This window comes from Leptosomus discolor, chromosome 28 (genome assembly GCF_034619465.1).
Source record: "Leptosomus discolor isolate bLepDis1 chromosome 28, bLepDis1.hap2, whole genome shotgun sequence".
In the NCBI taxonomy this organism is placed as follows: domain Eukaryota; kingdom Metazoa; phylum Chordata; class Aves; order Leptosomiformes; family Leptosomidae; genus Leptosomus; species Leptosomus discolor.
The window spans coordinates 719,004-744,412 of NC_141418.1; the positions used below are offsets into that span (position 1 = coordinate 719,004).

The 25,409-nt window shown below is 67.0% G+C and overlaps 3 protein-coding genes across 7 annotated transcripts; 1 reads left to right on the forward strand and 2 right to left on the reverse strand.

Moving 5' to 3' along the window:
• Window positions 1-1,773: 1,773 nt before the first annotated feature.
• ILF3 (interleukin enhancer binding factor 3) lies at window positions 1,774-13,289 on the forward strand. 5 transcript variants are annotated; one of them, XM_086478906.1, is made up of 19 exons: window positions 1,774-1,861; window positions 1,947-2,173; window positions 2,259-2,439; window positions 2,690-2,837; window positions 4,191-4,282; window positions 4,681-4,776; window positions 5,357-5,468; window positions 5,907-6,004; window positions 6,394-6,505; window positions 6,614-6,742; window positions 6,968-7,167; window positions 7,592-7,762; window positions 7,846-7,983; window positions 8,255-8,431; window positions 8,795-8,948; window positions 9,055-9,108; window positions 11,751-12,107; window positions 12,809-12,940; window positions 13,095-13,289. In XM_086478906.1, exons 1-19 carry the CDS (start codon window positions 1,859-1,861, stop codon window positions 13,226-13,228), a joined length of 2,715 nt encoding a protein of 904 aa, XP_086335032.1. In that variant the 5' UTR covers window positions 1,774-1,858; the 3' UTR covers window positions 13,229-13,289. The 5 variants fall into 5 exon arrangements, with proteins under 5 accessions (XP_086335032.1, XP_086335033.1, XP_086335034.1 ...); XM_086478907.1 differs by having other exon boundaries at window positions 6,614-6,724; XM_086478908.1 differs by having other exon boundaries at window positions 6,614-6,724; window positions 12,809-12,931.
• Window positions 13,290-15,355: 2,066 nt separating this feature from the next.
• LOC147413404 (beta-1,3-galactosyltransferase 2-like) lies at window positions 15,356-16,393 on the reverse strand. Its single transcript, XM_086478830.1, has one exon. It carries the CDS (start codon window positions 16,391-16,393, stop codon window positions 15,356-15,358), a length of 1,038 nt encoding a protein of 345 aa, XP_086334956.1.
• A 3,564-nt stretch (window positions 16,394-19,957) lies between these two features.
• Window positions 19,958-23,567, reverse strand: QTRT1 (queuine tRNA-ribosyltransferase catalytic subunit 1). Its single transcript, XM_086478831.1, has 10 exons — window positions 23,331-23,567; window positions 22,730-22,798; window positions 22,039-22,177; window positions 21,853-21,931; window positions 21,481-21,596; window positions 20,782-20,920; window positions 20,610-20,685; window positions 20,391-20,500; window positions 20,197-20,281; window positions 19,958-20,110 (listed from the first exon to the last, which is right to left on the reverse strand). Exons 1-10 carry the CDS (start codon window positions 23,565-23,567, stop codon window positions 19,958-19,960), a joined length of 1,203 nt encoding a protein of 400 aa, XP_086334957.1.
• Between the last annotated feature and the right edge of the window lie 1,842 nt (window positions 23,568-25,409).

A 25,409-nucleotide genomic window follows, 5' to 3' on the forward strand; every position in this document is an offset into this window, starting at 1 on the left:
CTCGCAGGTAGCGTGGGGTCAGCCCTCCCCGCTCAGCGGGCGCTGGCGTCTGGGTCGAATCTGGATTTCAGACCCCACCGAAGGCTCCACGTGCGGGGTTGGAATTGGGGGGGGGCGGTTCTGAGTCCGTACAGCGCCGGCGGCTCGAGGAAATGGAGTTTTTCCTCATTTTTAGCCTAGAAAGTTGCTCGGGGCGCGAGCCCCGGCTCGGTTTGTAAAGCCGGCGGCACAGCAGGAGCCTGGTTTCTGCCCAGGCCCTTCGTGTGACTTTATGAAGTAACGAGTAAGTTAATGAAGTAAATTAATGAGGTGGTGCCGTGGCGTTGCTCTGGTGAAGCGCTGAGTATTGGGGCAGTTCGTTATTTGTTCGTTTTTATTCCTATTCTGGTATCTTGGCCAATTTATCCTCAAGACGGGTCGGTTTGTGTCGCCTGTGAGGTGTGAACAGCGTCGGGCTTGTGTCGCGGTGACCGTCCGGGCTGGGAACAGGCCGATTTGGGGCAGTTTCCAGTGGGAAAAAGGCGAAAGCAAACGTGGGGCTGGTTTCATTTTGAGGGGAAACTCATTCAAAAAGGAAGAGCTCCCGGAGAAGCGGGGCTTGGGGGTGAGCTCTGGAGCGATGGGCTCTCCCCGGCGGTGTTCCCGGGCCGATGCGGACTCGGCTGGGAAATGAAGTGAAGGGGCTGGGGGGGTGCAGGTGACAACCACCTTCATCTCCATCATCTTCAGGCGCTTGAGGCTCTTCCTCTGCCTCGCCAGCAGCCTGCTGGCGGGTTTGGGAAGCTCTTCCCCCGCCAAGCGTCACCCGCTCCCACAGGACGCGAGCGTTTCTCTGCCCGAGGGCTAAACCGGAGGAACAAAGCGCTTGGATTCCATCCGAAGGCGATCGCTGCCCTGGCGGGGGCTCAGGCTGCCGGGGTGGGCTAGTCCCCCTCGAAAATGGCGTCTTGGTGGGGAGCGAGCGGTCGTGATTTGGGCTCGAACTGTTGGGTTTTCGAAGCCGCGAGCGCTTCCTTCGGGAGCGGCTCTGCTGGGGGGGCCGGGGCTGTTCCCCCCGGTGAAGGCGGCGGCTGAGCCGGCTCGTAGGGACCCTGGCTGAGAGCAGGTCGGTGACTTGAGGGGCCTGAGGCGGCGTTTGGGGAGAAAAGCCGCCTGGGGCACAGGGATCTCTGCAGGTCGTGGCTTCTGAGTAAGCGTGAGCGGGAGCCACCGCCTCGCCTGGCAACCTGGTGCTTCACCTCGTGGCCTGCCGAGAGCTCGTAGCCCGTTTTCCCGGCGCGGGCTGCTCCGGCGCTTCGCCTCCGGCGTGTTTTGGTTGAGAAACAACGAGCGGGACCTTTGGGAAAACCCAGTTTTAACGGGAACGATGAGCTGGAGTGTCCTTCGGGCCACGAAGGAGTAGGAGGGAAGCTGGAGCAGGCGGGTGCAGCAGCTCCGGGGGTCTCGTTGCTCCCGGGGACGGTTCACAGCCTTCGCCTCCTGCAGCGACCGAGCCGGGGTGGGGGGTTAAACGTGGTGCTCGTGCGACTGCCAGGCGGGTAAAGCCGAGGGGTTGATGGAAACTGGGGTGACGGGTGCGGGACCGAGCCCGGTGTCGTCGTGGTGCCGGAGAGCGGAGCACGGGGCTTTCGCTCGCGAGTTGGCGCGCGGCTGATTTCTGTCCCGGCGTCCGACGGGGGTTTCTGTCCCCAGGTGGGCTCGGCCAGCGGGCTGCGGGGCGGCCCAGCCCGTCCCCGTCGCTGACTGGTTTTCTGCCGCTTTCAGATCGCGGAAGAGCGCGGCACCGGCGCAGCCGTTTCGGCGGAAGGATCTGAACCCGGCCCGTCTGGAGCGCTCGGACGGACGTTCGGGAGCAAAGATGGTGAGGGCGGGGGGCGGCTTCGGGCCCGCGAGCCGCGCAGCCCGCGCGTCGTCTCGCTGAAACCGTCTCAAAATCCCGTTTGCAGCGACCGATGCGTATTTTTGTGAACGACGACCGCCACGTGATGGCCAAGCACTCGGCCGTCTACCCGACGCAGGAGGAGCTGGAGGCCGTGCAGAACATGGTGTCCCACACGGAGCGGGCGCTCAAAGCCGTCTCCGACTGGATCGACGAGCAGGAGAAGGTCGGGGGGGAGCAGCCCGAGGCGGAGTCCATGGAGACGGCGGCCGACGAGGAGAGCAAGGAGGGAGGGTAAGGAGCGGGGCGGCGAGCGCTGGCGCGGCCCGTCCTCTCCGCCCCCCAGCCCCCCGCTGACGGCGCCCCGCGGTGTTCGCAGGGACCAGAAGGCCACGGAGCAGCTGACGAGGACCCTGCGGGGCGTGATGCGCGTGGGGCTGGTGGCCAAAGGCCTCTTGCTGAAGGGGGACTTGGATCTGGAGCTCGTGCTTCTGTGCAAAGACAAACCCACCACAGACCTCCTGGAGAAAGTCGCCGACAACCTGGGCGTCCAGCTTGCTGTGAGTAAAGCCCGGCGGGGCTCGGCCCGGCGCGGCGCGGAACGGGCGGGGTGGCTGTTGACCGGGTCGAAAGGCGCCGGCGGCCTCCGGGCTTTGCCCAGAAAAGGGACTTTTGTCGGCGCGCGGCCGCTTCTGGAAGTGCCCCGTGAAACGGGCGTCCCCGTTAGCGGGGGTTTTGCTTCTAGACCTTGTTGGAAAGGGGTGTTGGGAGCGAGTCGGCCCCTTGCTGAGCGGGGAACTTCTCCTGCAGGCTATCACCGAAGACAAATACGAAATAATCCAGTCGGTGGGTGACGCCGCCATTGTCATTAAGAACACGAAAGAGCCGCCGTTGACGCTGACCATCCACTTGACGTCGCCCGTAGTCAGAGAAGAACTGGAAAAACAGTTAGCTGGAGGTAGGGAAGGCAGGGACTGGCTGCCAGCCGGCTGGAAACCCGCCCGTTGCTGGGGCGCTGGTAGAGCTCCGGCCGAAGCGGCGACGGTGGTTTTTGTGCGGATTTCAAAGTTTCCGTAAAGAGAACGGCAACCTCGTGAGGTCACGGTTTACTCGGAGCAGAGCTTCCGAAACAGAGTAGCACCGTTCAGATGGGATTTTGCTCCTTGTTTTTAAAGAAATCCTTTATCTTTTTGTCGTTACTTGTCCTTTTTTCTAAAGATCCTTGCTCTTGTTTTGTCACTCGGGCCTTCCGTTCGCTGGTACGCCCGCTCCCGTTGGGCTCGCTCTGTTCCTGGCCAGCTGAGCGGCCTGCGCAGTGACAGAAAAGTTCGCACCAGATCACACTTAAAACCCAAAAAAACCCTCGAAGGCTTCTTGCGAGATGACTTGCATGTCCGTGAACCGGGATGTTCCCCGCGGTGTGTGTTGCAGCAAGGAGGACGGGGCGGGGGGGGGGGGCTCTGGGGCTCCTCCCTCGGCTGTTTCGGCAGCCGGAGCCCGGCGAAGCGATGCAGAGTTTTGGATAACGTTAGCCTCTCCCTCGGCTCTCCCGTTCCCTTCGGGATGGGCGCGCGCGGACGGGTGGGGGGTGTTTGGTGGCGCTCGCCTCGCCTCACTGCGGAGGCGCCGGCCCCTCGCGCCGCGCACTAGCCTTATCTAAAACCCTGGTCTGGAGAAACTTGCCGCTTCCCCCCCCCCCCCCCCCCCCAACTGTACCTTCGGTTTTGCTGCAGCACAGACTGGGAAATACCTTTGTGCTCTTGCCTGTCTGTGGGGTTTGGTGTCTGACCTCGTCTCCCGAGCCTTCTAGTTTGTCGGTTTTTAGGGACGCTGGACCTTTGACCAACAGGACGCTCTCTGTCACGGGTCGGGGCCCGGGCAGCCGAGCCTCACGGGCAGAGGGGGTTCCCTTGATCCTCGCAGAGCTCTTCCCCCCACCCCCCAGCTCGAGCTAAGCGCAGAGCGGGGGCCGATTTCAAATTGCCCTTGGCCACCTCGCCACCGCCTCCTCCTTGGAGCCGTGAGGGCTTCCCGCCCTCTCCCACCGAGCCGCACGACCCACCTCCTCCTCCTCCTCCTCCTCCTCCTTGCAGCACCGAGCTCAGCCCCTCCCCGTCCGTTGAACCTCCCCCCTCGCTGCGGTTTGAACGGCGAAGCGAGGCCGTTAGCGCCCCGCAGGCCCGTCCCCTCCCGCTGCAGGATCTCTTGGGAGCCCCAGCTGCCCGTTGGGAAGCTGCCTCATCCCCTCCTCCGCCTGACAGAACCCCCTTGGTCAAACTGTGCCTTGTCTTCTTATTCCATCCACGAATAGAAACGCTATCAGGCAACGACTCCCCGGACGTTCTGGACAGGCAGAAATGCCTTGCTGCCTTGGCGTCACTGCGACACGCCAAGTGGTTCCAGGTTTGCATTTTGTTCTTCTATTTGTCTTTAAGTAGAAAGTTCGTAAAACTCCGTAAGGGGCTGACCCTGTCGTGGTTTGGTTTTCTCCTTTGTTCGTTTAACGCACCCGGGCACGTCGGACGCGAGCTCGACGTGCTGCCCTTGGCGCCCGGCGCTCGAGGGGCGCTGGGGCGAGTGGAAACGCTCAGGAGGGGCCTTTCCCGCGGAGCAGCCGCGGGGGCCGCGGCCGTGCGTGACGAGCCGCGCCGCCGCCGCCGCCGGCCGCCGCAGCCCCAAGCCGCCCGCGCGAAACACCCGCTGGCCCGAGCCGCGCCGCACGGAATGAATGTGTGTCTGCGCCCGGGGCCCTCCCGGGGCTCCCGTGACACCCCCCCGTCTGCTTCTGGTTCTTGCTCCAGGCCAGGGCCAACGGGCTGAAGTCCTGCGTCATCGTGATCCGCGTCCTGCGAGACCTCTGCACCCGCGTCCCCACTTGGGCGCCGCTGAGAGGATGGGTAATTCCTCCCCTTTTGCTTCCTTTTTCATTTTGGGGCGTTCCTCCCCTTTTATTTCCTTTTTTTTTTTTTTGGAGGGTAATTCCTCCCCTTTTATTTCCTTTTTCATTTTGGGGCATTCCTCCCCTTTTATTTCCTTTTTTGGGGGGGGTAATTCTTCCCCTTTTATTTCCTTTTTTTTTTGGAGAGTAATTCCTCCCCTTTTATTTCCTTTTTTATTTTGAGTAATTCTTCCGCTTTTATTTCCTTTTTTTTTTTTTTTTTTGGGTCATTCCTCCCATTTTATTTCCTTTTTATTTTGGGGGGGTGGGTTTGGTACCGCCTCTCCCCACCGGCGCTGGGCACGTTCCCTTCCCTGGGGCGTAGCGCGACCGCGGCGTCTCCCCCCGCGGAGCCGCGGACGCCGCGCCGTTTTACCGACGAACGACCCGCGGCGCCCCTCCTCGAGGCGCCGGCCAACTGGAAGCAGCTTCCCGCCGTGGCGGCGGTCCCCTCCGGTGGCGGCGGTCCCCTCCGGTGGCGGCGGTCCCCTCCGCTTCCCTCACCTCCCCCAACCCCCGCCCCCCTCCTACTCTTTCAGCCTCTGGAGCTGCTGTGCGAGAAGTCGATCGGCACCGCCAACCGGCCGATGGGCGCCGGCGAGGCCCTGCGGAGGGTGCTGGAGTGCCTCGCCTCGGGCATCGTCATGCCAGGTTAGGTGGTTCTCTGCATTTCCCGTTTCAAAGCGAAGCCGAGGCGAAAGGCGGGTGAAGCTCGGGGGCGCGGTCCCGTCCCCCCTCTGGCCCGCGCGGGCAGCTCAGGACGCCCCCAGCCTCCGCGGGGACCTTGGGGCACGCGTGTTCGGAGCTCCGGACCCGCCACGTTAAACCCCCCCCTCCCCCGGTAGAGAGAGGTACCAGTTCCTACGAGCGTAAAAATTGGTTCCCCGAGGGGTCGTGACCAGCCCGGCTGCTGCTCGTACGTGTGCCGTAGCCCAGCCGAGTTTCAGAATGTCGGACGTTGGATGGATCATGTCGGTCCGTGTTCTCCGAGAGATGAGTGTTGATTGATGCCAAGGGAATACTTAGTTTAGTCTCTTTAGAAAACACCAGGATAATTCTCTGCATATCTTCCTTGTTTCCTGCCTTCAGATGGTTCTGGTATTTATGATCCTTGTGAAAAAGAAGCCACTGATGCTATTGGGCATCTAGACAGACAACAAAGGGAAGATATCACACAGAGTGCTCAGGTATAGTTTTGACTACAGATGTTACGGAAACTTAAATCAGTTGGCCTGACTCTGCACTTCCATGCTGGTTGATGGTAGTATAGCCGCCCCTCGGAGGTCGGGGTTACCTCGGGTAATACCCAGTCCAGTAAAAGAAACGCCAGTGGGTCCCGCGCCCAGAAGGAATTTGTAGCTTGGCCAACCAGAAGCAAAGTATCAGGTTTTACATAGTGACTTGCTACCGTGACCCGTATTTTGGGCTGAACCTCACCCCTTCAGAGAGTCCTCTTTAAACCGATGAGGATTTCGGTGTAGGGGTGGGCAGAACGTTCCTGGCTGAAACTGCGCCGGGAACGGAGCGTGGCGGAGCCGCTTGCGCGCCCCGGTTAACGCCCGTGTCGTCTTTCTAGCACGCTCTGAGGCTTGCGGCTTTTGGCCAGCTTCACAAAGTCCTGGGGATGGATCCCCTGCCTTCCAAAATGCCCAAGAAACCAAAGAACGAAAACCCCGTTGACTATACTGGTAGGTGCTTGGCGGGGGGGGGAGAGTAAACCAGCCCCAAGTGGCGTTTCCCGGGCTCTCGGGGCTGGCAGCTGCGGTGCTCAGGGGGTGCTGTCGCGGTCGTTGCAGTCCAGATCCCTCCCAGTACGACGTACGCTGTCACCCCGATGAAGCGTCCGATGGAGGAGGACGGAGAGGAGAAATCTCCCAGCAAAAAGAAAAAGAAGATTCAGAAAAAAGGTATTGAGTTAACGAGAGGTAGGTACCCCGGCTGCCCGCGAGCTCTTCGGGGCGGGAGGGCTCGGCCTGGGGCGCTGCTGTAAACTGGGGGCGCGGGAGGGTGGAGGCCGCCTTCGCTCCGCGAGGTTTTTCCCTTGGTGGAACTGAAACGGGGATGGGAATCTGTCTGCAATCAGCTGTGCTGCTTCGAAAGAGGCGACAAACTTGGGGTTTGCGGTGTTTGGTTTTTTTTTCTCCGCGCAGAGGAAAAACTCGAACCTCCGCAGGCCATGAACGCACTGATGAAACTAAACCAGCTCAAACCGGGGCTCCAGTACAAACTGGTCTCTCAGACCGGCCCCGTCCACGCCCCGATCTTTACGATGTCCGTGGAAATTGACGGCAGCACCTTTGAGGCGTCGGGACCTTCCAAAAAAACGGCCAAATTGCACGTGGCCGTGAAGGTAAGAGCCGGCTGCGCCCCCCCAAATCCCTGCCGGAGGGCTGCCGGGACGAGGCGCTGCGGTGGCCGACCTCTCGGAGCTGGAGAGGGCCACCAGGTTGGCGGTGACGGCAGCCCTGCGTGGAAAAGCGCCCCCTGAACCCGTCGGGAGGGGCAGGGGAGGGGTGAAGCGCCCCCTGAACCCGTCGGGAGGGGCAGGGGAGGGGTGAAACGCCGAGGCGGCGCCGCCCGGTGCGCGCAGAGGAGTCGTGGGCCGGAGGGTTTCGCACCCGTGGGGTTTGGGCAGCGCCGAGCAGGGTTAAGGAGAGGCTTCCTGAGCGGCTTTCTCGAGGATTTACCCCAAAACGGGCAGGGCGGAGGGGAGCCGGCGGTTCCTCGAGGTCAGGGCTGGCGGGTGATCCCCTCGCCGCCCCTCCTCGCCCCAGGTGCTGCAGGACATGGGTTTGCCCACGGGAGTGGAGGGCAAAGAGTCGGGGAAAGGCGACGAGTCGGCGGAGGAGACGGAGCAGAAACCGGTCGTCGTCGCTCCTCCTCCCGTCGTCGAGGCCGTCTCGACGCCCGCCGCTGCGTCGCCTCCCTCGGATCAAACCCCCGAGGTGAGCGGGGGTGGGGCGGGCTCCGAGTTGGCGCGGGGGCGGGGGCGGCTTCGGGGCCCTGAGCACCGCTTCTCGCTTCCCAGAACGTGAAGCAGCAGGGACCAATTCTGACGAAGCACGGCAAGAACCCGGTGATGGAGCTGAACGAGAAGCGGCGCGGGCTCAAGTACGAGCTGATCTCGGAGACGGGCGGCAGCCACGACAAGCGCTTCGTCATGGAGGTGCGGCGCCTCCTGGGCCTTTCTCCGCGCTCTCCGCTCCCTCGCTGGGGCCTCAGTCACCGGCTAAATCCGGGAGACGCCGGGGTGGGTCGGGTGGGACGGGAGCTTTAGAGACCGGCCGGCGGGCGAGGGCCTTTTCCCTCCGAGCCTTGACCAACCTGATCTCGAGCGCTCCCACCTTCCGGAATTATCCGCGTAAAAAACGGCTCCTTTGCCCAACGGCCCCTCCCCGTTCCCGCCCTTCCCGCTGACGCCTCGGTCCCTTCCCAAGGTGGAGGTCGACGGGCAGAAATTCCAAGGAGCCGGTTCCAATAAAAAGGTGGCCAAAGCCTACGCGGCGCTGGCCGCGCTGGAGAAGTTGTTCCCGGACGCTCCCGTCGCCATCGAGCAAAACAAGAAGAAGAGACCCCCGGTGCCGGCGAGGGGAGGGCCCAAGTTTGCCGTAAAAGTGAGTAAACCCACGGCCCCGCCGGCTTCGCGGCGCGGCGGCTCGGTGGGACCCTCGTGCCCCCCGGCTCTGCGGCTTTCATCCCTTGCTGGGAGGGGAAATCACTGGGGGGGGGCGGGGGGAACGCGGGGTCCGTGGCGCCCGTTGGGCTCGGAAGCGGGAGCGCCGTTGAGTTTTCCAAGAAAACGGCCTCTTGTTTTCCGGCCACCGCCCTGATTCGGCGTTTTCGGCGCCGTGGCCGAGGCAGGCGGGGACGTGGCGCGTTGTGGCGCTCCCCCCCGCCCCCCAAAAGGCGGCGTTCCCGCCGGGGCGGCGAGGCCGGAGCCGGTAACGCCTGTGTCTGTCTGTCTCCCCCGCCCGCAGCAGCACAACCCCGGGTTCGGCATGGGCGGCCCGATGCACAACGAGGTGCCGCCGCCGCCCAACATGCGCGGCCGCGGGAGAGGCGGCAACATCCGCGGCCGCGGCAGAGGCCGGGGCGGGTTCGGCGGCAACCACGGCGGCTACATGAACGCAGGTGAGGCGCCGCCACCGCGCCCGACCCACCCCGGTCCCCTCCGGTGCCGGCGAGCGCCACGGGGCCGCCGTTTCCTCCCGTTCTCAGGGTTTTTCTCCCCATCCAGGTGCCGGCTACGGGAGCTACGGTTACGGAGGCAACTCGGCGACGGCCGGCTACAGTAAGTGCCCTTTCCTCTTCGCTTTGGGCCCGCCGCGCCGCGCCGGGGGTGCGCGAGGCGGCCGGAGCCCTCTGAGGGGGTTTCTCTCTCTCTCTCTTTTTTCGGGGGAGAAATGGCGCGAGCTGGCTCGTGCGGGTCCGGGTGACCCCACGTCTCCTCCCGAGCCGGGCCCCCCTTTACATTTCTCTGCTTTGGGCCGCGGGAAGCTCCCGGGCCGCCCTTTTGGAGCGCGGTTTCCCCCCTGCAAACACCCGGCGGTTGGTCGTGAGGAGGAGCCTTCACTGGGGGGCGTGACAGGAGCAGAGAAATCTAAAAACGCGACTTTTCAAACGTGGCGCCTTTGGGCCAGCGGCCAAAGAATTCTAATTTTTTGTTCTCTGCTCTGTCTCCCCCTTTTGTAGGTGACTTTTTCACAGACTGCTACGGCTATCATGATTTTGGGTCTTCCTAGAGCATCCAAAAGCATTGCACACAAAACAAGCTTTTTACTCCAATTCTCTCCAACTCCAAAACCCCACGTGTCCGCGCCGTGCGTCCCTCCGCTTCGCCGGGTTTCTCAACCGTGGCTTTTCACCGCAGCTTGTCTGAAACTCTCTTAGCCTGCAGGACTTCAGACAGGGGCCGGTTTTGTCGCGATTCGAACTCGGTCCTCGCGATGCCCCGCGCCGGGGGGAACCCGCTGCCCCGGGGGTGTCTGTGCGCGCCCTGGCGCAGCCTTTCCCAGCCAGCTCCCGGCGCCGGCCCGGCCCAGAGCCCGGCGTTGCGTTTTTGTGCGAGGCCTTTCTCGGTTTTTAAGGAACACAAGTGTTTTAACTACCTTGGGCTTCGTTTACAGCAGGTTTTTGTACAAAAATTTGAGCCTTTTAATAAATCCCAGCGCCGGCGGGGGGGCGGGGGACACGCACGCGGCCTCTCGCTCCTGGAAGACTTTGCGCCGTCTCCTTGACTCCGGCGCTGCCGGCACCTTGGCCGGGGGGTTGCGCCGAGCTTTAACCCGGAACACGCCGGGGGGTTGGCGCTGAGGGGGCGGGGGGTGGGGGGGGTCACTGCCTGGTTGCTGCCGCTTCCCGCCGCGCCGTAACCGCCCCCCCTCGGGGTTCGGTGCCACCGCGGCATTGGCGATCAGCCCAGGCCGGGCTTGCCCAAAGCCAAAAGCACCGGACGGCGACGCTGGCGCCGGAAAACGCCCGAAAGGTCGTTAATCACCCGGAGAACTCGATTTGTGGGGGGCGGGGGGCTCGCGATGTCTCCCCGCGCCGAGCGCTTGGTCCTTCGTTCCCGCCGCGGGTGTCGCGTTGGCGCGACTGTATTGCCGCCCGTCCCGGGTCGGCGGCGCCGGGGCGGTGGTTGCGCCGGCGCAGCTCGCCGCCGCTCGAGGGGACGCGGGGATTAAACGCCGGCGGAGCCCAAGGACGAATCCTCCGAGCGCCGGAGCAGGCGGTTCCGAGCCGGGGCGGTTGGGAGGCCCTTCTGGTGAGGGGGGGATAACTAACCAGAGCTCCCGCCCCGGTTTTTCTCAGAAAGATGGAGGGAAGGGGTTTTTAGAGGAGGGGGGAGGCGCTGGCCGTGCGGTGCCGGCCTAACGTTGACCAGCTGCCGGCGTGCCCTGCCCCGGCGCCGCTCGGAGCCCCCCGCCCCCCGCCCGCGGACGGGGGCTTCGGAGAACCGGGTGACGGACCCTCGTTTCTGGTCAACTTGGTCGGGATCTGCTGCGGGGGGGGGGTTGGGTGAGACTTGATTAAAGGGTGGGAAAAGGGGGAGCCCAGCGCCCCGAGGAGCCGCAGCTCTTCACCCCCCAGCCCCCCGCCGAGCTGGGGATCGGCGCCGCCGTCATTTCCGACGGATTTTGCTCTTTCTCTCCTTTTTAACTCCATCCCCCCTCGCTTCTCCTCCCCGGCGGAGGCGGCGGTGGCAAACCTTCCCCTGGCGCAGGCGTCGCTCCCTTCCCCGCGCCGGGCCGGCCCCTGCTGCGGCTTTTTCGGTGCCGGGGGCTTGGAGTCCTCGGCGATAGGTTTTGGGCAGGGCTGCGGCGCGAGGCTCGCGGCGGAGGGCGCCCCGAAATTCAACGTGAGGGAAAGGAACCGCTCGAAGAGCCTGAGGGGGCTCTGGGTGCGGGAAGTTCAGCCCAGCCGCTGGCCAGGAGCAGCCGGGCGCTCCGGGGTGGTTTGGGGGGGTCGCGGTAACCCCCCTGGGGGGCTGGAGGTACACGGGCTGCGCTGGGCACCCCCGGCTTTGGACCCCCACCAGTGGTCGCTGCCCCTCGCCGTGCAGAGCCCCCCGGGGGGAATCCTGCTCCCCGCACCGGGGGCCGCCGCCGGTGGCCGCCTTGTCCCAGGTGTGGTTGGAGCAGCGGCTCTTACGCCTCCGTCGGAGCCGTCACCGGGCCGGTTAGAGGCCCTGCCGTAGCCCTGCACGGGGGGGTCGTGCCGGGGGGAGACCCCCCCCCCCCCCCCCAGGCGTCGCATGCCGGTGTTTCGGGGCGACGTCGCCGCGTCTCGCCGTTCCCTCTCGCCTCAGCCACGAGCTCTCCCGCCCGCGGGGAGGGGAAACCGACGGGTCCCCGTTAAACCAGCACCGAGCCCGCCCCCCCCCCCCCCCCCCTCCCCGAAACGCCGGGGCTGACCCTCCTCTCTCCCGCCCAGGCCAGTTCTACAGCAACGGCGGCCACTCCAACTCGGGTGGCGGCGGCGGCGGCGGCTCCTCCGGCTACGGCTCCTACTACCAGGGCGGCGACAACTACAACTCGCCGGTTCCTCCCAAGCACGGCGGCAAGAAGCAGCAGCACGGCGGGCAGCAGAAACCCTCCTACGGCTCGGGCTACCAGTCCCACCAGGGCCAGCAGCAGCAGTCCTACAACCAGAACCAGTACGGCAACTACGGCCCGCCGCAGGGCAAGCAGAAAGGCTACAACCACGGCCAGGGCAACTATTCCTCCTACTCCAACTCCTACAACTCGCCCGGCGGCGGAGGCTCCGACTACAACTACGAGAGCAAATTCAGTGAGTGCCGGGGGTAGGACGGGAGCTGGGGGGGACTGGGCAGCGCTGGGCAGCGCTGGGGAGCGGCGAAGGAGCGATTTGTAGTGGGGCCCGTTGCGCTGGGAGAAGGGGGAAGGGGGTTGAGCCGAAAGTGGGGAGTTTTGGAGCGGATCGGGCAGGAATCGGTCACGCTGAGAGCGGCGAGACCCCGGCTGCCCGGGGAGGTAGGGGGCGGCTCAAGGCCGAAAGTGGGGAGATTTGGGGTGGATTCGGCAGGAATTGGGTCACGCTGAGGGCGGTGAGACCCTGGCTGCCCGGGGAGGTGGTTCAAGGCCGAAAGTGGGGAGATTTGGGGTGGATTCAGCAGGAATTGGGTCACGCTGAGGGCAGTGAGACCCCGGCTGCCCGGGGAGGTGGGGGGTGGCTCAAGGCCGAAAGTGGGGAGATTTGGGGTGGATTCAGCAGGAATTGGTCATGCTGAGGGCAGTGAGACCCTGGCTGCCTGGGGAGGTGGGGGGGGCTCTGAGCAGCCCGGTTGCGGCAAAGACGAGCTTGGGGGTCTCTTGGCCCCCCAACTGCTCGGGGGGGGGGCTCGCTGGACGCGTGGGGCGAGGTGACCCACAAACTGGGACCCCTGTGGGGCCGCCCCCTCCCGCTCCCCGAGGCACCACCGCAGGGTTTCGCCGAACTCCCCACCCCCCCCACCCCCTTCTCCCTTCCAGGCTACGGCGGCAACAGCGGCCGCGGCGGCGGCGGCAACAACTACTCGGGCGGCGCCTCCTACAACACCGGCTCCCACGGCGGCTACGGCGGGGGCTCGGGGGGCGGGGGGTCCTCGTACCAAGGTAAGCAAGGTCAGTATACGCTGCCCTCCCCCCCCGGGACGGGCCTTACCCCGTCCTCTCGCGCCGCGGCGGGGCTGAACCCTCCGCTTCGACCCTAACGCCGGCTTTTTGTCGCCCACCGACCTTCTCTCCTCCCCCTCCCCCTCCCCCTCCCCCTCCGCAGGTGGATATTCCTCCCAGTCCAACTACAACTCCCCCGGCTCAGGCCAAAACTACAGCGGCCCCCCCAGCTCCTACCAGGCGTCCCAAGGCGGCTACGGCAGGAACGACCACAGCATGAATTACCAGTACAGATAAAGCCGCCCCCCCCCGGCGGGCGCGGGGGGCGTCCCTCCGCCGCTCGCCCGCCCTCGGAATACGCAGTTTTATCGCATCACGTTAAAAAAAAAAACAACAAAAAACCCAACAAACCCCCCCCCTCCCTCCCCCCCCGCCCCGTTTCCATGTTGCAGTGCTCTTTGTGATACCGGTCACTACTGGTTGGGTACCTGTGATTCCACCCTTAGCTGTACGTGGGGCATCTCTGTATTTAATGGGTTGTTAGTTGCCATTACGATTTTGTCTAAAATAGGATTTTTTTTTCCCCGTTTGTTTGTTTTGTTTTTGTTTTGTTTTTTTTTTTTTTTTTGGAATTCCTACGATTTCCCGTACCCTCCTCTTTAAAACCCGGCGGCGTGGACGCGGCGGGGCTTTAACCGGAGGGCGGCTACGGCCCCTGTTCATGCTTTTGTGAAGTGAGTTAAACGAGCTTTTTCTGTATTTTAATGCTTTAGTGTTTCCGTTTTATAAGTGAAGATTTTATTTTAAAAACCAGTGGGGAAAAGGAAAAAGGAAGAAAAAAAAAAAAAAAAAAACAACAAAAAAAAGGCGTGAGGTGCGGGTGCCCGGCCCCTCCCCCCCCCGGGGCAGCGCGGCCGCGGTCGCTGAATGTAGACGAATAAACTCAGAACTCTTGGTGGCCTCGTCTCCCCCCACCATCGTCGCCTTTCGCGCTGCGGCAGCCTCCCGCCTCGGGGGGAGGGGAAAAACCCCGAAAAAGAAAAAAAAAAAAAAAAAAACAAAACCAAACCAAAAAAAACCCAAAAAAAAACCTGAAAAAAAAGGAAAAAACCAAACCCCGAAATTCAGAATATTCCCCATTTTCGGCACTTTGAAGGGGCTGAACCGCCGCGTTTCGGGGCTGAACGGGAGGGGAGGGGATGGGGCTGCCTCCAGCCTGGGCCCGCGCCAAATTTTACCGCCTTCGGTGAGGGAACCGCGGCTGGGGGGGGGGCTGCCCCGTGGCGGCGCCGCAGTGGCCCCGGGTGGAGCTGCCCAGTTCCCCGGGGAGGGACCCCCGCGCCCGGCGAGGGGGTTTTTGGGGGTGGCTGCTGGCGGGGTGCTCCTGGTGGGACCGGCCTCTGGCGCGGGTTCCCGGCCCCGCCGGTGACCGCGGCGCCTCGGCCGAGCCCTCAGCACCGACAGCGGCTTTGGTTCGCTCGGTAAGGCCTGTGCCAGGCGGGGAGGCGCCGGCGCGGAGCAGCTCCTGCTCCCCGGTATTCCGGCACCTCCCGGTCCTACCCGTCCTAGACACGAGCCGTGGGGCAGCCGGGCCTCGCGGCACAAAACCGCCCCTTTTCCACCAAAACCAGCACCGGCACCGCCCCTTCGGCTCCTCCACGCGGTGCCGGAAGCAGCCGGAGCCGGTTCGGTGATGGCACCGGAGCCCTTCGGCCGCCTGCCCTTTGCTGGTGCTTCCTCCGGGCGCGGCACGGCGGTGGCGACCAAACTTTGCCCCCTGCGCCTGCGTTCCTGGTACTCTCTGGCAGGGCCGGGCCCGCCCACCCCCCAACGGTGCCGCCGCCGCGGAGATCGACAACCAGAGCCAACGGCGGGGAGGCCGCCCGGCTTGTGCCGGGGCGGTGACGCTTCCCCTGGCGGGGGTTCGCGGTGGGCAACCGAGGCGCAGTGCCGGCACCGGGAGAGACGAGGCGAGCGGCGAGCTCGGTGCGGCTGGCTCCGCCCTTTTATTACAAATATTGGCTATAAATAGAACTTATCGGCACGGCTTCACCGGCGGCGGGGGCCCGGCGCCGAGCCTGGAATAATAATAATAATAATAATAATACAAAGGTCAATAAGGTGAAGCAGCTGGTCCGGTGAGCGCAGCCCCCGGCGCCGGCCGCACCGACCAGCTGGTGGCTCCGTTTTGGGGGGGAAAAACCATCCCCGGTGCAGCCGGGGGCGGGGGGTCCCCGAGAGACCCGAGGTTTGTGGAGACGGCCCCGAGCGGCGGCTCGAGCACCGGAGACTGTCCGGAGGGCCGGCGGCGGAGGGGGTGAACCCGGCGGGTCCCGGCACCGGAGCCGGGGTTAGACCGGCCGCTGGGGACGCGGGGTGCTCCGGCGGGCGCGGCGCGGCTCAGCCCTCCGGCCGGCGCCACCCTCAGCACATGGCCGGCGTCGTCTGCTGGAACTCGGGCCAGAGCTGCAGCAGCTCCTGGGGCTGGTAGTGATGGACCATCACCAGGCGGGAGAAGCGGCACCGCTCGTAGGCGATCCGGTACATGTTGAAGACGCCCCAGGGGCTGCGGGTGACGCCGACGCCCAGCGCGTGCAGGCAGATGCCGACGAAGGCGTCCTCCATGTTGATGACGGGCAGCGTCTGGGCGACGCCGTAGACTCTGCCGGCCAAGTCGCCGGAGAGGACGTAAGCGGGGCCGCCGCAGTAGGGCGGGTAGGTGGCGTTGGGGTAGACCTCGCGGGGCACGTACCACTTGTAGGCCTTGTTGCGCAGCGGCCCCGTGTTGCGGTAGATGTGCCCCGTGGCGAAGTTCCTCCTGGGGGGCAGCAGGAGGCGGCGCACCAGGTAGCGGAGGTTGAGGAAGACGTCGCGGTCGGCCTTCATCACGTAGGTGGCGTTGGGGCAGTGCCTGCTCACCCACTCCAGCCCCATCAGCGTCTTCAGCGTCAGGTTGTGGTAGGTGTCCGAGAAGTCTTGCTGGAGGAGGTCGCGGTAGAGGAGGTTCTCCTCCTCCAGCACCGCCCGCAGCGCCGGCCCGAACACCGGGTGGACGCCGAGGAGGAAGAGGCGGAGGATGGAGACCCCCGGCACCGAGCTCTCGTTGCCCCACGTCTGCCGGATGGCGTTCCTGCCGGCCGTGTCCCCCGGCTCCGTCGCCACCAGCAGCACCAGGAAGGGCGTCCGCTCCCGGCACTTGTGGGGATGGTTGAGGAGGAAGCGGTAGGGGTGGGGGTAGGGGGGCTGCAGCGGGTGCCGGCTGGGAACCGCCTTGGCCGTGGCGTTGCCGGGCGGATCCGGCGCCCCGTGCCACTCGAAGCTCGGCCCGGGCGGGCGCTGCCGGTCGGCGTCGGGGGCGGAGGTGACGGGCTCCTCGGCCAAGCGCTGCACCCGCAGCCCCAGCAGCACCAGCGACACCAGCGCCGGGAGCACCAGCAGGCGCGGGCCCAGCGGCACCTTCATGGCTCTGGCCACCGCCTGCGGGGAGACCCGGTGCCTCAGGGCGGGGCCGCGCCCACCCGGCGCCCACCCAGCCGCTCGCTCGGAGCTGCCGGGCCCCCTCCAGCATTTTGGGGGCTCGCCGTGCCGGGGACGTGGCCTCACCGGGTGCCCCCAGCCCCATCGGCGTCCCCTCGCCCACCCTGGCACGGCCGGGGCGGTTTCGGCGCAGCCGCGGCGGGGCCGGGCGCTGATAAGAGGCGCTGGGTGCGATAAGGGAGGGGACGCGCCGGGGGCGAAGCCGGGGGCCCCCCCGTGGGGCCGGCGCAGACACCGCGATGGTGGGGGGGGACCCCCAGCTCCCACCGCGGGCCCCCCCGGCCTGGTGACGGTCCCCAGCTCTGGTGGGCGCGATGGCGGAGGGGGGCCTGGGGGGGGCGGGGAGATTTGGGGGGTCCCAGGGGGGGCACTGGGGGTCCTGGGGAGATTTGGGTGGTCGGGGGGTGCCGGGGGGTCCCAGCGCAGCCTCCCCCCCCCCCCCCCGCGCTCAGATTCCCCCCACCCAGGCACCCTGGCCAGTTAAACCAGTAAAACCAGTTGGGGGTCCCACTGCCCGTCCCCAGCCCAGGAGCCAGGGCGGTGGGGGGGGGGGGGGATGTCCAAGGGACAAGAGCCTGGCCCTGCCCAGTTCTCCCAGTTTACCTCCAGGTGCAGCCTCCCAGTTCTGCCCAGTTCTCCCAGTTTACCTCCAGGTGCAGCCCCCCCGGCTCTGCCCAGTTCTCCCAGTGTGCCTCCAGGTGCAGCCCTCAGCTCTGCCCAGTTCTCCCAGTGTACCTCCAGGTGCAGCTCACAGCCCTGCCTGGGGCTCCCCAGTTCACCCACAGTGCAGTGCTAAGCCCTACCCAGTTCACCCCAGTTCACCCCAGGGACTGCAACACTCAGCCTTTCCCAGTTCATCCCAGTTCCTCCAGGGTTCATCCTGCAACTCCTCTTGCTGCAGCTCCCAGTCCTTCCTAGTCAATCCCAGTTCACCCCAGGTGCTGCTCCCAGCCCTTCCCAGTGGCTCCCAGTTGCTCCCAGTGGCTCCCAGCCCTTCCCAGTGATTCCCAGGTGCTGTTCCCAGTCCTTCACAGTAGCTCCCAGTTGCTCCCAGTGGCTTCCAGTAGCTCCCAGGTGCTGCTCCCAGCCCTTCCTAGTGGCTCCCAGTCATTCCCAATGGCTCCCAGTTGATCCGGTTGCTCCCAATCACTCCCCAGTGCCTTCCAGTGGATCCCAGTGGCTGCTTGCAGCCCTTCCCAGCAGCTCCCAGTTGCTCCCAATCACTCCCAGTGGCTCCCAGCTGATCCCGGTTGCTCCCAGTGACTCCCAGTGGCGGCTCCCAGCCCTTCCCAGTGGCTCCCAGTTGCTCCCAATCACTCCCAGTTGATCCCGGTTGCTCCCAATCACTCCCCAGTGGCTCCCAGTGGCTGCTCCCAGCCCTTCCCAGTGGCTCCCAGTTGCTCCCAATCACTCCCAGTGGCTCCCAGCTGATCCCGGTTGTTCCCAGTGGCTGCTCCCAGCCCTTCCCAGTGGCTCCCAGTTGCTCCCAATCACTCCCAGTTGATCCCGGTTGCTCCCAATCACTCCCCAGTGCCTCCCAGTGGCTCCCAGTGGCTGCTCCCAGCCCTTCCCAGTGGCTCCCAGTTGCTCCCAACCACTCCCAGTGGCTCCCAGGTGGTGCTCACCTGCCCGTCAGCCGCGGCCAGTGGAGCCGGTGCATCCGGCAGCGGCAGAAATCGCCGAACGCGGGTGACGCACCCGCGGCCACCCCACCCCGTCCACAAACTTCCTCCCCGCGGCCGCCCCGGCTGACGCACGGCCCCGGCCCCGGCACCTCCCGCCCCCCCCCGCCGTGGGGCAGGTGATGGGGGGCCCGGCCCAACCCCCCCCAGCTGCTGCGGGGGGCGAGGGGAGCGGGAAGGGCCCCAATTTGGGGGGATTTGGGCGGAAAATCGTGTCGGTGGGGGTGAGGGACCCAGCTCCTGACCCCCGAAGCACCCACGGGGCTGACCCCAAGGCGGACCCACAAGTGCAGCCCCCCCAGACCCCCATGTCTGAGCCCCCAGATCCCCAAAGGCCCCACACGTCCAAGGTCTGAGACCCCCCGAAATGGACCCACACATCCAACCCCCCCCGACCCCCGAATACCTCACGCATCCGAGACCTGAGACCCCCAACATGGACCCCCATGTCTGAGCCCCCAGACCCCCAAAGGCCCCACACGTCCAAGGTCTGAGACCCCCAAAATCCAACCCCCCCAACAGCCCCACACGTCCAAGACCCCCAACACGGACCCATATGTCCGACCCCCCCCCCCCCCATCACTGACCCACGGATGGGGCAGAGAAGACCCCGAGGGGGGTGTCACAGCCTGGTGGGGGTCACCCCAGTCGTTGGGGGGGGCTGGGGGTCCCCAAGAGCCTCCAGCCCCGTGTCGGGCACCAGGTTGATGGGGACAAAGGCCACCACCGTGTCCCGCTCGGGGACGCCACGTGCAGGGCTGGGGGGGCCCTGGTGCCCCCCCTCCCCATCCCCGTCCCCCTTCCCAGGTCCTGGGTGCAGGGAGGGGGTGGGGGGCTGTGGTGTCTCCCCCCCCCCCCCACAGGGGCCACGTGGGTGACGATGACGATGGGACAGATCCGGGGCGTCGTGTCGGAGAAAAGCCGGGTCCGGCGTCCCCGGGACCCCCGAGCAGCCCCCGCTCCCCTTCTGCATTCCTGTACCCCCAGTTCCCCCCCCCCCGGCACCCCCAGACCCCCATTGCCCCTACAAGGTCCCTTGTCCCCTCCCGGGACCCCACAGACCCCCCCCAAATCGCCGGTTCTCTGGCCGTGGGCGCTGCCGGACCCTCTGGTGGTGGCTGGGACCACCCCCGGGGTGGCACTGGGTGACCCCTGCGCCCCAGGACCGCCCCCTCCCCCCCCCAGCGTCCCCCTGCCCCCAGGACTGTGACAACCCCCGCCGCACCCAGGGACAGCCCCGAGGGAGCACCGAGCCCCTCCCCCGACCCATTTAGGCCTCCCCCCAGACCCATTTGGACCCCCTCGACCCATTTTGACACCCTGCAGACCCATTTGGACACCCCCAAGCCCTTTTGAACCCCCCCCTCAGACCCACCTGAACACCTCAAAATGCATTTGGACCCCCCCTCAGACCCACCTGGACACCCCCAGATACATTTTGACACCCCCAGACCCATTTGGAAGCCCCCAGACCCTCCTGGACTCTCCCCAGACCCACCTGGACACCCCCAGATGCATATTGACACCCCCCAGACCCATTTGGAAGCCCCCAGACCCACTTTCGCCCCTCCCCCTCCCCAGACCCATTCAGAGCCACACAAGCTGCTCTTCCCACCAAGACCCTTTATTTGGACACGGCTGCGGCAGCCCCCCCCCCCTCCCCCCAATCCCCCCCCTAAAAATACCAAAAAGTGTAAAAAAGTACAAAAATATCCGTAGGGAAAGGATAAAACCGGGGGGCAGAGGGGGGCTGGCAGGGTGCTCAGCCCCGGGGTGGGGGGGGTGGGGGGCGTGGGGGGGGTCCCCGTCAGTCCAGGGTGATGCCGACGGAGGCCAGAGCATCCCGGACCCAGGGGGGGACCCCCTCCCCCCCCCCGTACATGGTGCCCATGAAGCTCCGGACGAACTCGGGGAAGCGCTGGGCCACGATGCTCTCGCGGATGGAGCCCATCAGGTTCAGCTGAGGGGGGGGAAGGGAGGGTGTGGTGGTTAAAAAAGGGGGGGCTGAGACCCCCCCCCGGGCCCCCCCAGGCCCCCCCGCCCCACCTGGTAGGCGATGTTGTGGACGGTGAGGTGGTGGAGGGCGGCCGTCTCGGTGCGGAGCAGGGCGTGCAGGAAGGCGCGGCTGTGCCTGGGGGTTTGGGGGGGGGGCAGAGGGGTTTGGGGGGTGGGTAAAGGGGTAGGATGGAGTGTGTGTGTGGGGGGGTGGGACCCCCAGTTTGCCCCCCCCGCACACCCACCGGCGGCACGTGGGGCAGCCGCACTCCTCGTCGATGGGACGGAAATCTTTGGCGAATTGTTTGTTCTTCAGCTGGAGCGACCCCCAGGGCACCAGGGCCGAGCCGAAACGCTGTGGGGAGGGGGGTCAGGAGGGGCAAGGGTGTCCCCCCCCCAACCCCGGTGAGGTGCGGGGGGGGGTCACAGCGGTGTGTGTCCCCCCCCCGCCCCGAGCCTCCTACCGCCGTCCGGGTGGGGAAGACGCAGTCGAACATGTCGCAGCCCAGCGCGACGCAGACCACCAGGTCGGTGGGGTACCTGGGGGGGGGACGGGACACAAGGGGGGGCTGAGATGGGGGTGGGGGGCAGCAGTAACCCCCCCCCCCAGCCCCCTCCCCGAAAAGGGGGACCTACCCCACGCCCATCAGGTAGCGGGGCTTGTCGCGGGGCAGGAGGTCGGTGCTGAGCTTCACCATCCGCCAGAACCGGTCCTTCGCCTCGCCCCCGCTCAGGCCCCCGATGGCGAAGCCGGGGACGTCCCGGCGGGTCATTTCTGGGGGGGGAGGGGCTGTGAGGACCCCCCCCCCCGGACCCCCCAAATCAACCAACAACCCCCCACCCCCAGCGCGGCACCCCTGGACTCCCTGGAACACCCCCCCCCCCCCCCAGAGCCTGGCAGTGGGATGGGCGGGAAATGGGGGGAGGATGGGGAGGATGGGGAGAGGGAGGAAGGTGAGGAGGGGGAGGAGGAGGAAGATGGGGAATGGGGGGGGGAGGGGGAGCGGGAGGAAGGTGAGGAGCAGGAAGAGGATGAGGAGGGGGAAGAAGGTGGGAAGAAGGAGGAGGATGAAGAGCAGGTGGGGAAGATGATGGGGAATGGGAGGAAGGCAGGGAGGGGGAGGAGGAGGATGGGGAGCTGGGGGAGGATGAGGAGCAGGAGGAAGATGGGGAATGGGGGAGCAGATGGGGAGCGGGATGAAGGTGAGGAGCGGGAAGAGGATGAGGAGCAGGTGGGGAACGGGCAGAGGGTGGGGAGCGGGAGGGAGGCAGGAGGGGGAGGAAGATGAGGCCGAGGAGCGGGAGGAAGGCCGGGGGGGGCGCACAGCCCCCTACCTTGCAGGCAGCGGGTGCGCAGGGCCGGGTCCAGCCCCCCCTGGATGATGGCGAAGAGGTGCTGGTGCCGCGGGCGGCGGTTGGCGGCGATGCAGCGGTCGAGCCACCGGATGGACCTGGGGGCGGGGGCAGGGCTGGGGGGCGCTGGGGGGAGGCTGGGGGGGTCTAGGGGGGGTATCTAGGGGGATCTGGAGGGAGTTAGGGGGGAGTCTAGGGGGCGTCTGAGGGGGTCTGGGGGGGTCTGAGGGAGTCTAGGGGGGTTTCTGGGGGGTCTAGAGGTGTCTGGGGGTGCCTATGGGGGTCTGGGGGGGGTCTGGGAGGTGTCTATGTGGGTCTGGGGGGGGTCTGGGGGGTTTCGGGGGGGTCCCGGACCTGTGCATGGCCTCCTCCACGCGCGGCCCCGTCGTGGTGCTGCTCACGACGTCGTCCAGCTGCATCACGATGTCGGCGCCTGCGGGGCGAGGGGGTGGGGGGGGTGGGGGGTGTGTGTGTCTCAGAGCTGCCCCCCCTGCCCGCCCCCCGCCCCCCCTCCAAGATTTTGGGGGTCCCCAGCCTCACCCAGGGCGTTCTGGATCTCGATGGCCCGCTCGGGGCTGAGCAGGATGGTGCCCCCGCCGTAGGGGGAGCGGAAGGTGACCCCCTCCTCCGTCACCTCCGACAGCTCCACCAGCGACACCATCTGGAAGCCCCCGCTGTCCTGGGGGGGGGGGCGGAGAGGTGTTGGGGACACCCCCCCCACCAAAATCATGGGGCTGGACCCCAATGATGGGGGTGGGGCGGGGGGGGGCATGACCCATACCCCTGGGGCAGGGAGGGGGGGTGGGGGCGGAGCTGTGTGGGTGCAGGGAGGGGGGTCAGGGGAGGGGGGGTGCTCTTGGGGGGCCCCTCCCACTCAGGTGGGGGGTCTGGGGGTGTCATTGTCCTGGAGGGGGGGGTCCTGGGGTTGGGTTCCCCCCCACCCCAAGGTGGGTGTCCCAGGGGTGTCATTGTCCCCGTGTGTGGGGTGGGGGGTGTCCTGGGGGGGTTCCATCCCACCCAGGTGGGGGTCTGCAGCTGCCATCGTCCCCAGGGTGGGGGTCTTGGGGGGGTCATCATCCCCCAAGTGGGGGTCCTGGGGGTGTCCTCCCCCCCCCAGTGGGGGTCCTGAGGTTGTCCCCTGCCAGGTGGGGGTCCTAGGGGGTCCCTCCCACCCAGGTGGGGGCCCTGGGGGTGTCTCCCCCCCCCCGGTGGGGGTCCCGGCCCCCCTCACCGTCAGCAGGTTGTGGGGCCAGTCCATGAAGCCGTGGAGGCCGCCCGCCCGCTGCACCAGCTCCGGGCCCTGCGGGGGGGGGCGGGGGGGGTCAGATGGGGGGGGGGCGGGGGGCTGGGGGGGGTCCCAGCCCCGCCCTGCGGCATGGGGGACCCCGGGGGGCGGGGCTACCCCCTGGGGGCGGGGCTTTGCAGCAGGCGGGGCCATCCTGCCTCCCCTCTGCCCTGGGTCCGGGGAAAGCCCCGCCCCCCTGTGGGCGGGGCCATCCCCAAGGGCGGGGTCAGCGGAGGGGCGTGGCGTCCCTCGAGCTTGCCTCCAAGAGGCTGGGGGGGGAAGGCAGAGTCTCCTGGGGGCGTGGCCAACCTGGGGCTGGGAGGCGGGGCTGCGGAGGGGGCGTGGCCACACTGAGGCAGGACAGGCTGCGCGGCCCTCTAGGAAGCGGGTTGGGGGCGTGGTCATCCTGCACCCGGGGGCGTGGCCATCGCGGGGGCGGGGCCCGCCGCTCCCCGCCGGTGGCTGCGGGCGGGCCCTCCCCCGGCCCCGGCGGCCTCTCCCGGTGTATCCCCCCCCCCCCCGCCCCCCCCGCCGCGGCGGCGCTCACCGGCCGCGTCCCCAGGTGGTAGGTGTTGCCGAGGCAGATGCGGCAGCCGAGCGCGGCGAGCTGGGCCGCCGTGACGCCCTTGGCGGTCCCGCGGGTACCCACGGGCATGAAAACGGGGCAGGGGACGGGGCCGTGCGGCAGCCGCAGCTCGCCGGCCCGAGCCCGGCTCCGCCCGCACTCCGCCACCACCCGCAGGAGCGGCGCCGGGGCCGGCCCTGCCGCCACGGGCGCCGCCATCTTCCCGCCTCCCCACGTGACCCGCGCTTCCGGTTGCCGCCGCTTTCCCGCCGGAAGTGGCCGTCACCAAGGGCAACGCGGCCGCCATGTTGGGGCTGCGGCCTCCGCGCTGGGCCTCGGCGGAGCGTGGGGGGGGGACGGGACCCTTCTCAGCCCCCCGCGGCCCTCGGGAGGGCCTTCCCCGCTCCCCCATGTCCCCCAGAGGAGCCCCCTCCTCTCCCCCTCCCCGTGATCCTCGGGAGAGCCCCCTCCCCTGCCCTCCTGTCCCTTGGGAGAGCCCCCTCCCCTGGTCCCTATGTCCCCCAGGGAGAGCCCCCTCCTCTGCCTCCCTCGTCCTGGAGAGAGCCCCCTCCCCTGGTCCCTGAGCCCCCTCCTGTCCCCTCATCCTCGGGCAGAGCCCCTTCCCCTGGTGGTCCCTGAGCCCCCCCAGGCGAAGCCCCCTCCTCCGCCTCCCTCCCTCCGTTTCCCCTCACCCAACATCTCCATCCGTCCCCTCAGCAGCCCCCACCCCAATCCCACCCGGATTTCAGCCCGGGCTGCCTCATTGTCCGGACCACCAAAGCCCTGAGCAGGTCTGAGAACAGAGAGACCCCCCTCCCCTTACCCGCTAACGCCCCATTTTCCCCCTGGGGCAGGTCCACAGGGGGGTGTTAAGGCCCGGCGGGGTCCAAGCCCCCCCCCCCCCCCCCCCGTCAGGTCAGCAGAGGGGGCAGGAGGGGTCGGAGCAGCTCGCTCGGCCCTCGAGCGTGGGAAATATTCCCTGTTTTGCTAAAAATGGCTGTTTCTGTTTCTGCAGACTCGGCCGTAATCTGGCCCCCGGTGCGAGGGAGGCGAGCGTGCCCGTCGGAAGGAGGTAATCCCCCCCCGGGAAGAGCCGGTGGTTCCCAAAACAGCGCCCGGGGGCTGCGTAGGGGGGATCGGGGGGTGTGTGTGTGGGGGTGTGGGTGTGTGCTCTGCCTTCCCAGTCAGCCCATCTGCTGGGACGGGGGGCCTTAACTGGTGGGGGGGGAGGAGGGGAAGGGACGGGCTGGCGCGGCGGGAGCCATCCCGTTAGAAATTCCCGAAAACCGAGTGAAAAACGGCCTTTTCGGGAACGATCCGGGAATCCCCGGCGGCGTCCCGGGACCCCCCGGCAGCGTTGATGAGCTCGTTAGGGCACTAATTAACGACCGTGGGCTCCGAGGGGAGCTCCGGCTCCTGGGTGAACCCCCCCGGCGCGGTGTCGGCAGAGCCTGGAACCCCCCCCCCCCCCCGCTCTCGCTCCCAAAACGCGGGGTTTTCATCTCAGAAATCCCGCCGGGAATCTGGGAACCGCCTGGCGGAGCGCGGTGAGGGATGGACCGACCCTTTGCCAGGGAGGAAGAGGAAGGCGAAGAGCTGGCGGCCGCGGGCAGCCCCGCTCCTCCCTCCTCATCGCCTGGGCACCGGCGAAGCCACGCCGGGGGGCTCGGGGGGGGGGCTCGGTGCCCCCCCCCCCGCGGGACCCCGCCCCCCCCTTCCCCTCGCCGTCCCGCTCCCCGCCGGCAGCTCCCGGGGGGCGGCCCCGGCCGTTGCGGAGCCGAAGGGGTCGAGCCCGGGATGAGGGAAATGCCGGTGGGTTGGAAGGAGCCGGAGCCCCGAGCGGGGGGGGACGGGGACGCCAATTCCTCCCCCCGGACCGGTTGGGGTTGTGCCGGGGGGGTGCAGCGGGCACGGACACCCCCTCCCCCCGCCCCCCGTTTTGGGGACGAGCTGCTCGCGGCGCTCGGTTCCCCGTGCGGGGGTGGGGGGGCGGGGGCCAGCGCTCCCCTGGGGCGTCCCGGTGGCGGCTCTTCCGAACCGGGAGCGGGTTTGGGAAACGCC

Coding starts and splice junctions, on each gene's coding strand:
- ILF3 (XM_086478906.1), top strand. Junction 8,432..8,794: donor GGCCCAAGTTTGCCGTAAAA/GTGAGTAAACCC, acceptor CCCCGCCCGCAG/CAGCACAACCCCGGGTTCGG. Junction 12,941..13,094: donor CTCGTACCAAGGTAAGCAAG/GTCAGTATACGC, acceptor CCCCCTCCGCAG/GTGGATATTCCTCCCAGTCC.
- LOC147413404 (XM_086478830.1), bottom strand. CDS start 16,393: ATGAAGGTGCCGCTGGGCCCGCGCCTGCTGGTGCTCCCGGCGCTGGTG.
- QTRT1 (XM_086478831.1), bottom strand. CDS start 23,567: ATGGCGGCGCCCGTGGCGGCAGGGCCGGCCCCGGCGCCGCTCCTGCGG. Junction 21,932..22,038: donor CGAGATCCAGAACGCCCTGG/GTGAGGCTGGGG, acceptor CTCGCCCCGCAG/GCGCCGACATCGTGATGCAG. Junction 21,597..21,852: donor GTGGAGGAGGCCATGCACAG/GTCCGGGACCCC, acceptor CCCCGCCCCCAG/GTCCATCCGGTGGCTCGACC.